The sequence below is a fragment of the Bemisia tabaci genome, chromosome 2 (genome assembly GCF_918797505.1).
Source record: "Bemisia tabaci chromosome 2, PGI_BMITA_v3".
Taxonomy (NCBI): domain Eukaryota; kingdom Metazoa; phylum Arthropoda; class Insecta; order Hemiptera; family Aleyrodidae; genus Bemisia; species Bemisia tabaci.
In genome coordinates this window covers 60,786,505-60,797,345 of record NC_092794.1, presented here as the reverse complement: position 1 = coordinate 60,797,345, position 10,841 = coordinate 60,786,505, and the positions used below count along the sequence as shown (strand labels likewise).

General features: G+C 35.4%; 1 protein-coding gene across 1 annotated transcript; it reads left to right on the top strand.

Moving 5' to 3' along the window:
* Positions 1 to 306: 306 nt before the first annotated feature.
* Positions 307 to 10,267, top strand: LOC109042727 (uncharacterized). The gene is made up of 7 exons (XM_019059634.2): positions 307 to 506; positions 1,471 to 1,697; positions 2,108 to 2,221; positions 2,913 to 3,009; positions 3,899 to 4,065; positions 6,863 to 7,081; positions 8,083 to 10,267. Exons 2-7 carry the CDS (start codon positions 1,486 to 1,488, stop codon positions 8,144 to 8,146), a joined length of 873 nt encoding a protein of 290 aa, XP_018915179.2. The 5' UTR covers positions 307 to 506; positions 1,471 to 1,485; the 3' UTR covers positions 8,147 to 10,267.
* The last annotated feature ends 574 nt before the right edge of the window (positions 10,268 to 10,841 follow it).

The window sequence follows — 10,841 nt, the reverse complement described above, 5'->3', positions numbered from 1 at the left end:
GCCAATCACGACCAAGAATATTCTAGAAATTCGAGAAGCAATCAGTGATGCAATCAGAAAAGGTAAACAAGACACTCATGGCCGTTACGTCTGTCTGGTTGTGATAACAATTTACAGTGCCTCTCATTTCTCGAACAGTGATTAATTATCGAATGATTTTGCATTATCTTTCATAACTAAATGTTAAATGTTGCAATTTTGAGTCACAGTTTTCAGCAACAAGCAGAAAATACGCTTTAATAAAATCATTTCATTTTATGCCGCTCTGGATACTGTTGGCAGACATGTGACTTTCTATGTTGATTTGGGTGTTTTGGCAATCACGCATGGTTCAGAATCAGCTTTGTATAATGTGCTGTTCCTTATCCTTTTTACCTCTAAAAGTTTCGTTATTTCATACCTGTGTTTGCTGTTTAGTGACCTTACAAACTGTGATTGACTCTTACGATTTATACTTTAGAGCTTTCACCGCATTTATTAGTTTACTTCTTCCCTCACGAATTTAGGTTAGTATACTTAGTCGAACTCTATCCACTGGCAAATCCCTTTTCCCAATTTGGTGGCAAGTGAATGGAAAGCTTTTCTTCATTTTCTTTCACTATTTGAAATCTTAAGACCTGGCTTTCCATCCCGCTTCCTTTTTATCAAATCTCATTGGACCATTTCATCTGCACTGGTCGCAATATTTTGTAGCTCGGAGCTCCGTGCTCTTATCACGTAAAGTCTTATCAAAACAGCTGTAAGTAACTAAAGTTTGGAATTCCAAGTGTCTGTTGTTTTCAAGAAGCTTTGAATTTTCTTGTTGAGACAAACTGTCATCTTTCGATCTGATCGGATCATTAATCGCAGATTTCCCACTGGACTAATTGTATTACGATTCATAAACCTACTGTCTAAGTAGCAAGTCATCAGCACCGAAAACTTGTTTGAGGATCTTTTATAACTAGACCTCATAAATATGGTTTAAAAGAAGCAGCATAAACGTCGTATACTGTTTATTCTTGGACATATATACATCTCAATTATAGGTGCTAAGTCATTACGGGAGTAGAGTCTGTGCCAAATAAGTTTATTAAGTCCTAGAGAGCATCAGCTGAACTAGTCTTTATTTCAGCATTGAAAATTTAAACTAAAATTTAGATGGTAAGTTTTCCGTTTTACTGTACTGTAAATCTTTGCTTGTGCTCATGAAATCAAGATATCCAAGATCAGCAATTTTTTAAGAATTAATTTTTGATGTGATGCTCTAACTACTTACTATTTTTTTACTTGTTGACTTACTTTTTTGTTGTGGTCTGATCCTCTGATCATATCTATCCTATGATTACACCATGGCCATTTACTGTGTTTGTTAACTCATCTTCAGGTGTAAAATTTAGCAATTACTGTATGCGCGTCAAACGACAAAACTGTACAGGTTGCACTGTTAAAAAGAACTTCAAGAGTGATACTTTTTTTTCCTATTTTTAGGCCCTTTATCAAGCAATGAACTTGGGTATGAGCGGCTTCATCCGGCAGCCCTTAGTAGAGTCACCTCAAGCGAGCATTTTTGCCAATCCATTAGCCACAGGAATGGATCGGTTTCCGTATCCCAATTCAATGCCAAACATGAGCGCACCATCAATGCCATGGGCCCAGATACCTCCTATCAATGTTCCTTGGGGAATCCCCCCCAACAATCTTCCAGATGTCATCAGGTAAGCACTTTGCGCCATCTACCATTCATCAGTATTTAATGCACAGCTCATTTTCATAAATTTATGATAGTCGCATGTAGCCTGCTACCATCTCAAACCAAGAAAAAAATTAAAAAAATCTGCAAGTCTTGTACAAAGCAGCTCTTAACTGTATCCAAAATAAAATTAGAAATGAAGCAAAATTGTTCGGAATGCAATGTTTTTCAACAATAATGGACGAACAAGTGAAGAAGAAGCCTTTTTGCCTCGCTTTTTCCCCAAAGAGATACTTATGAATATTTCCAACCAATGAATTTGTAAAATTCCGACTGCTTTACACAACTTTTTTTTCTTTTTTTAATCCAATGAAATTCTAAAATACTCTAACTTCATCCTCTAGCATCTCTATTGATATCAATTTTGATTTACAGATTTAATGCAACCCCAAACATAAACACTTTTCAACCGATTCCGAGACCGATCGAAAATGGTGGATTTCCAAGAGTACGATTCACCAAACGAAAGACAAACATAGAGCCAGAAATGTAAGTTTACTTTTGATCTTAGCTCATTAGTTTTTTTGCACTGTCCATGTAAACAGTTGACTTTTATGTGTGACCTGAAAGAACCACTAATTATGCTGTTAAACTTGAAGATTTAGATTATAGTCCACGCCACGAAAAGTGGCGGGTGAGGGGCGGAGACAGTCGGTCGGTCTAGTCTATCGTTGAAGGGTTGAAGCGCAGGTATTGGCCCGTAGTTGAAACAGGGTAACGACTGGGCCAATACCTGCGCTTCAACCCTTCAACGATAGACTAGACCAGCCAACTGTCTCCGCCCCTCACCCGCCACTTTTCGTGGCGTGGACTATAGCAAATATTTTGATGGTTTATTATAGAGCATGTTCCATCGTAAAAAAAGCAGTACTATAACCTTTAACTTGTGTGAACCAACAGAAAGCTTTGAAATATCTCAAACTAAAGCTGAAAGTTCAGTGGGATTTTTGAGTATCAGACATCTGTAAGTGCATGGAATCATTGGGAAAAAGGCTATTCAATGTCCAACATTGATTTACAGAAAGCTAATTTTTCATTCTAATCCTCCTCTATTTCATACTTTTTCACATTTTTATATAAAATTCCAAGCAAATTGTTGTGTGCGACTATATTCTTTTTATAGCCCCTTTTCGTCTTTCTCTCTGTCTAAGATATCCGTATTGTTCCTTACTTTTTGCAGACCAGCAAAAATTCATGTCACAGATGAAAAAATGGCAGCCCATATGAGTGAGATGCATATTAGCAGTAATTACACATCACATGAAACACCAGTCCAGGTATGTATTACATTATATGTGTAGGCAATGACGGGTTCAATAGTAAGCCTTTTAAAAAAGTGATAAAAACAGTTTTTTAAGCCTCATAAAATCTCAAATAAAAAGAACTTTAGCAATGAATATTGTACCACCCAAATATAAATTTGTTGCATTTCTATTGTAGTTCTTTTCGAAAAGCTTGTTGGAAAAATCCTGCCTTTCTCCTTGAATGCTTTTCAATTTTTATTTGTTTGTCTTCTCCAAATTTTGAGACCCTTAAAATAATTCGGACTAACGTCCGCACCTCCTCAGCCCAACTTTTCTGAACAAACAATGGTATCAAGCTCTGATCTGTGGCAAAAGTTTTTCAGCCTATTTAAACTTACAGTGATGCCACTTCTTGTTGTCATTCTTTTGAGACCTGTCTGATTTATCTTCCATGCATTTCTATATATAGCACGTTTTGATAAACCTTGGGTTTTCAAAATCTTTGTATTTTCTTGAAGTTAAGGTTATCACAACATTTTTAAATATTTCCATGCAAAGTGGTACCTGAAGTATCTACCTTTGCATGTTAAGGATGGTTTAACTTATCTGGCAGAACCACTCTGTGGGAGACTCAAATTTTGACATGCATCCCTAAATTTTGAATGCCAAGATTTCAACAGCTGAACGTGGCCTTCACTAATCGTCATTTGCTTCTCATGTAAAGCAACCAAATGGTCGAATTACACATTCACTAATTTTCAATAAAGAAACTAATATCATGTTTTTAAGACTTTTAATGTACCGTCTTTGAAAAGTCGGTTCCAGTTATGAACTTTATCTTGTCATTGGAATCAAATATGGAATTTAAATTTGCAAATCTTAGTGTTTGTCTTACAATGATGGAATTTTTTTTTTGTTACAGCCAAATTTTAGTTGTAGTAATTTTGAAACAAAACAATTCAATGATAAACTCACCAGTCTAATTAGTTCAGATGACAAAGAAGACATAAAAATACCATCAATAAAGCTGTGTGAAGAATTGAGAAAGCTCAGCAAAACACCAATCCTACCTGAGCCACTCCTTCAAGTGTAAGTAGTGAACTTTTTTTAGCGCTAAAATAATATTTCCCTCTGAGAATATTAAGCATACAGTCATCCAAATCTTAGGGCATATGATGGGAAAGATTTGAAGTGAATCTTCTGTTCTTCAGAGAGTAATTCGCTAGTAGATCTATTGAACGACAATTCTGGAATTTTAGGACGTTTTTTCAAAAAGCTCCAAGCATTACATCATGCTGCAGTCCAGCAAGTGTCTGTACACACAATTTGATTGTGATACATTTTAAAATAACTCCGAAAGTTTGTACTGAGTGAATCCTGCTAATGGACCACTAGACAAGGTACGAATTTCAGCATTCTGATACATGATTCGTAACTAAAATTTCACGTAGAATACGACGCGCACAACGAAAATTACCGAATTCAACTCCTTCCAAAGATATTAAACGATTCTTGATACGTGAATTCAAACCACCCGCTCATGAAAACTCAATTCTCTACGTGATTCACATCGCGCGCTGAATGTTATTATGACAGTCTCTGCTGTATAAAAATCTGGCAACCTCAATCTTGACGCTTTGGCTCAGCTATAGCAAATTACTTATAGTTTGAACAACACATGGTGGAAAATGAACATTGCTCGATTGAGAAGCTTTCTGAAACCGTTGTAGTGAGCGATTTGACTCACGTAGAGCTTTGAGTTTCTTGAGAGCGGGCAGTTCAAATTCCTCGTAACCAATGTGAAATAAAAACGATAATATCTTCGTTAGGAGTTAGTATCAGTACTTTTCGTTGCGCGAATCGTGTTTTACGTGAAATTCTGGTTAAGAAACATGTATCAGATTGCTTAAATTTGTACCTTGTCTAGTGGTCCATTATGTTTTTGTGGGACATACTTATGAAGCTGTTTCAAAATTTCTCATGGTTACACTTTGTGTATAAATATCTATGGACTACAGCGTGATGCCCTGCATAGAGATTTTTATATAAATGTCCTCAGCAATCGTTGATCAACTATAGAATCATTCACCGAAGTGCTGAAGATCCACCATAAATTTATATTCTCTCTGTCGTCCCTTTATCAGACTGAGTAATGGGCCTGGTGCCAACTTTTGCTAGAGCAAAAATAAGAGTTGCTACTCATAGAAAATGTCTTAAAAATTCTGATGAGTGCATCGGCAAAGTCTGAAATGCACTCCTTACTTCACAATTTGCATAAGAAATTTGCATCTTTTCGAATACGAAACGATACCACAGCACAGGTGAACATTTCGTTGGAGGAGTCATTCCATCCAACCCCTGCTCACAAGAATACTACGCAATATTCAACATAGCTGACGCCAATCCGCCTGAACACATGTGACTGGACAATGATTCTAACCCCCTGATAACAATCAGCGTGTTTACATTCACATTTTTCTTGCGTTGATAGATATCCGCCTTGATTGACCTCATGCTCTCCTCAACTTGCGCGCAGAAGCGTAGGCCATGTTGAGCAGGGATTTGAATGGAACAACTCTTCTAGCGAAATGTTCACCTGTGCCGTAGTATCCTTTTTGAAGCGGGAAACATAAAAAACGTAAATTTCTTAGGCAGATTATTAAGTCAGGAGTGCATTTGAGAGTTTGCTGATGCGCTCATCGTGATTTTTGAGACATTATCAATAAGGAACAACTCTTATTTTTGCTCTAGCAAAAGTTTGCAACCCATTGGCCCATTGGCTAACTGTTGGTCACCCAGAAGGTGCCTTCAGCTTGTCAATCATAGGGCCTGATACAAGTTCATCAAAAAGGATGTGTGATCTCAGATTGATGAAACGGTCCAATCATCTGACTCCATTTCACTTAAGTCTTGTCCAGTCGAAACATTCAAATACTCAACACTCCTTCCGTGCTCTAATCTCAGCAGGTGCCATGCACCCAAATACATATTATGAATTCTGCTATCTAAAGAAGGAGCCAAAATAACTGGTCCAGTTATTAATTTTTATGAGTTTTAGATGCCCGATAATTTTCCTGCTGCATCGTCAAACATCTTGATGGTAAGATGGTCTTATGATGAGTATGGCGAGTTGATCTCACAAAAATACAAAATTATAATCCCAAATTGTCTTGTAACGATTTGATCAACTCTCATTGATAAGTTTTGAAAATTTTAGACCAGCAGAGAAAATTAAAATTAAGAAACTCCCTTTCAGATTATAGATTCTTTGAATCAAGTTGATTCTACTGAGCCAATTTAGATTGATTCTGTAGAATTTTTCTTCTGCTCGACTGATTTCATCACCATCTTGAATTCGTAACCTCACTAACTGCTGAAGCTAGGCAAGTTAGGAAATGTAGAATAAATGGGCAAATTTAATCGTAATTAGTCTAACTACAATAGACGCTGCCTGATCTCTTCATATGCTCTTTTTTTCATCAGGAAACGAAGCATTTATTCTGACTTGAAATTTTTAAGAAGGTATAATGTAATCTCTCCAAGTGGAACTATGATTAAGACGAAATCCTGCTTAAGTCGAAAATGCTTTGGGTCCCCAGACACCGCCATAAGATGCAATGTAAAGAAAACTAAGATCGAGAAAAATTGGTGACTTGTGTCGCGAGGAAGAAGCTGCATAAATTAAAGATAAATTTTCGAAAAATTCGATTTTAAACTTGAAAAACCTAGAAGAAAAAGCGTTTTACAAAAAAAGGAACGTTTCAAAAAGAATATTCACAATGACGTATCTGTATTTTTGAAGGAAGCGTACAAGCAAGAGCTTCTAAATCATCTGTAACTTTTAATATCCTTCAGTGATTTTTATTTCGTTTTTTAATGTCAACAGAGAGAAGCCATGTCGAGCGCTTGTTTTGTGGAAACCACCACCTGGAGTAGTTGAATCAAACATAGCAACAATAGCTAGCTCGTATACTACCAATAATAATTGTAGTGTTGTAACATATCAGACATCCCCCACTTCAACTGTGACCATCACAGAATTAACTGATGAAGACAAACCAGCCGAGTCTATAGAGTGTGATCCTATTCCGTCAACATCGACAGGGTGAGTATTATTTAGTAATAGTAGTATTCTATTCAAATCTGAATCGAAGCCTTTGGTAAATGAACAAAGTAATTGGCAGTTGAGAAAAATTAAATTAGGTGTTCATAATATTTAGGTATCTCTAAAAACTATGCCAAAAAGTTGACTTCTAAGGCTCAAGTTTCAGCTACTTGGCATCAACATTAAACTTTTAATGAGCCTTTAGACTCAATGAAATTCTTAATCTTTAAACCTTTTTCAGAATCACTAAAATATTGTATACCTCCCTCACTCATCGGAGGCTTTCAATATTTGAACTCTATTTTACATATCTTTTCGTTTTCTTTTTAAAGGTATGTCAGTGAGCCTATGCAATAAATCCTGTGTTTGAGTCAGTTTTTTTTATAACTACTATCATGTTTTGAGAGCTTAGTTCTCTAGTAGGGAAGAAATCAACATCATCCACCCATGAATTTTATATATTTCTTTTTAAGAGAAATTCAAATTCGTAAGTCATTAACTGAATCGACATAAGCGAAAACGTCCAATGTCCAAGACCGTGTTTCAGAATTTAAGTGGACAATTTTGTTGTAACTTAACGACACAAGATGGTTTAAGACGTTAGGAATGTAGAACAATTTTACAAATAATCCTTTAAATGTAATTAAACGTTTACAAAAGAGATCGATCCTATTCATTAGTGTCTTGGGACAAGAGAAACCCACCACAATTATGAAACCCTGTATTGGACAACAGACGTTTTCGCATATGTCGATTCAATTGGGAACACAGTCCTCTCTTTCTGTAGCGAGCTTCAAGGGATGGGAAGATGTTTCTGGTGTAGAGAGATTCAGTAGACAGAAGGGGAAATACATGTATTTTGTGTAGAAGGAACTGGTGACTTGATCCCTTTAGGGAGTTTTTTGTCCTGGATGTCACGGAGAGTACTGCACTGCATATATTTTTATTTCTTAACTCATACCAAATATCAATGTTTGATGTTTCTCCTTTTTTTTTTCTAGGTTTATGGATTCAGCGCCTATCTCATCAATCCCTGAGCCTATAGACTACGAAATGGAATCGTAATTGTTCCAAAAACGTGCATTAAGACTCCTTACCTTGTGTTGTGGACTGAGTCTGAAGTGTCCCTTCTCCGTGCTGTTCTTTTCTTTTATACTATTTTAAGACTTATCCCTGCCTAAGTATTTTACTATGTAAAAAGTTTCTCCTGGTGCAAATATTTATATGTACAAAGTGTATATTCGATGTTAAATTGAGCTGCCCTTATAAAGATGTCACTGCTTCATCAAAATAAGTAAGTTCGAGCTTTAAAGTTCAAATCGTTGCAATAACCCCTTCTATTCATCTCTAGATGTGTACCAGATCAATTACAGCAAGCCCTCTGAAAAATTATGGGAAACTATGGGAAATCATTTTTAGAAAAAAAAATGACAGCTTAAAGATGCTGTTTTAATAGAAAATCTGGTCAATCATGAAGTGAGTAAAAGAACGATTAAAAGAAAAAAAACTAAAATTGTTAGGTTTTAAAAACTTTCTAATTTTTTTTCTCTTCTTCTTTTTCTATAATACGGAGAAAAAAATCTCATTTTTAATTCATTACTCTTGATTATTTTAAAGCTGCTTCTGAAAAGTATGAAATAAGTGTTACAAGAAGAGAAGAAAAGTTGGGAATCTTTGAATGCCTTTTTTTGTATACTATGAGTGTGTAATGGTTTAAGTATAAAACTGACAGATATTCATGGATCCATAATTTTCAGTAAATTTTTCCTCTAATCAAAGAAATATCTAGTCCTTTACCAATACTTACGGATTTGACAATCGTCTTTATGAAAGTGATGTCTTGTAAGTGCAGCTCCTACTTGGTTGAGGTTAAATTAGTGAAATTTTGCAACAAATTTTGATGTCTTAATTTTTTAAGAATGAGATTATGCTCTGTTTCGACAAAGGTCTGTGGACTTGCCTATCATACGTTTTTTTGTGATCTTTTAGTTTTAATCTTTTGTATGAGAAGCTCATTTTGTCGCTCAGCTGACAAAAGGGCGTAACTACACATTTAGATGAGCCGTGGAAAACATTAAATTGTATGGACAAGGTTCATTGTAGAAATTAGATACGCCCTTATGTCAGGAGGGCAACAATTTGCTATAGCACCATTTTCAAAAATAGCATAATTTAATTTTGTCAGCAACGAATCGCTTGCAGATTTCGTGGAATTACAATCCGATTAATTAATTAATAACTATTTTGTCAGAGGAATGACACTGCACAGACCAAGTACCGACTGCGCAGCATAATGATCATGAGTTCATTCATTTCTACAATATACTGCCCTGCTAATCCAGAATTGTTTCTTTCCAATGGGAAAGGGCACTATTTGTCACTGTAGATATGCGCCTTTTGCCAACCACGGTAGTATAGTCTTTCTCTTCAGTAACTGTAATATCTTTTAAATGTCCAAGGAAAAAAAAATTTGCCAAAAATAATTGTATGTCTTTATTTGGACTTTGAGTTGCTCAAAGTTATTAAATGCGATTCAGCTATCAGTAAATAATTTGTCTAATATGCGAAGGGTTCATTTTACTCTACATTTATCTTGATCTATTTTCTAAGAGCAATCTTTACTTAGCAAAAAATGTGTTCTCGGCCGTGTTGTGTTGTTTTTTTTTTCTTTCTTTTTTTCTTTAATCAACTGGTCCACAAAATTTGGTAACGAATGAATTTCTCTACTTGAAAAACTTGAATTTAACTTTTTCAAGCAGCTTGAAATCAATGTCTCCCCCGAGTGAAAATAGGGCAGCAACAACATCCCAGCTGAACTTGCAAAAGCTGTTAGCAAGCCAAATTGCCACTTGAAAAGTTATTTTTACTAAAAATTGTTTTAAGTTTTTGTTATCTCTACCTAGAGGTCTGCCTAGGCCTAAGGGTACCCAACGAAAACTGTCTCAATTATCTCTTCCAAATTGATTTGAAGTTCAGATTGCATTAAGAAGAATCAATTTTTTTTACGTCTTGCACTTTCATCTGTCAGAATCAAGACTGATCTTTGTATGGCATGTATATGAGAATATTTTGTAATGTATTTGTTAGTTGTTCCTCAAAATTTTAAGGGTTTTATCTTCCAATCATTTTTACGACTACAACATTTTTTTTTTTTGCAAAATAAAGCATTTATACCTTTGTCTCCTATTTCTTGCTTTCTTTCATTACCTCATTAGGCCTTGTCCACACAAGCACGGTTTAAGGAACTTCAAGCATACAAGTTCCAGGAACTTGTTATAACTCACCTATAACTTGTTCCTAGAACCCGTAGTACGCAGAACTTTTTCGTCCGAACTGCGCTTGTGTGGACACGGCCGTACAATTTTCTAGGTCAAGTTCCAGAGCGATTCAGTAAATTTGTCCTCTACCTGTCTCATATTGATTTTACTGCTCTAAATTCTTAAACATAATGATTAGAAAAATTTTACCAAGTACTGCTAAACCAAAATTACAAGGAACAAATAATGATAATTGTGAACAGTTTTCAAAAATATCTCAGGGTGGAAAGTTCTTGAAAAGTTAGGGAATTATGCTCAATCCTGAAAGGTCAAAGAATCTCGCTGCAGAACCTTAAAATTATTTCTGCTTGCTGAAATACTTTGTTATTTCTCACTTCAAAAGACTTGGCGCAAATTATTTTGTAATTCATTTTATTATTAATTTAATATTTCTCATTGCCCATGTTTTGGACTGTAAAAAAATGAAACCCTGGAAAATTTTC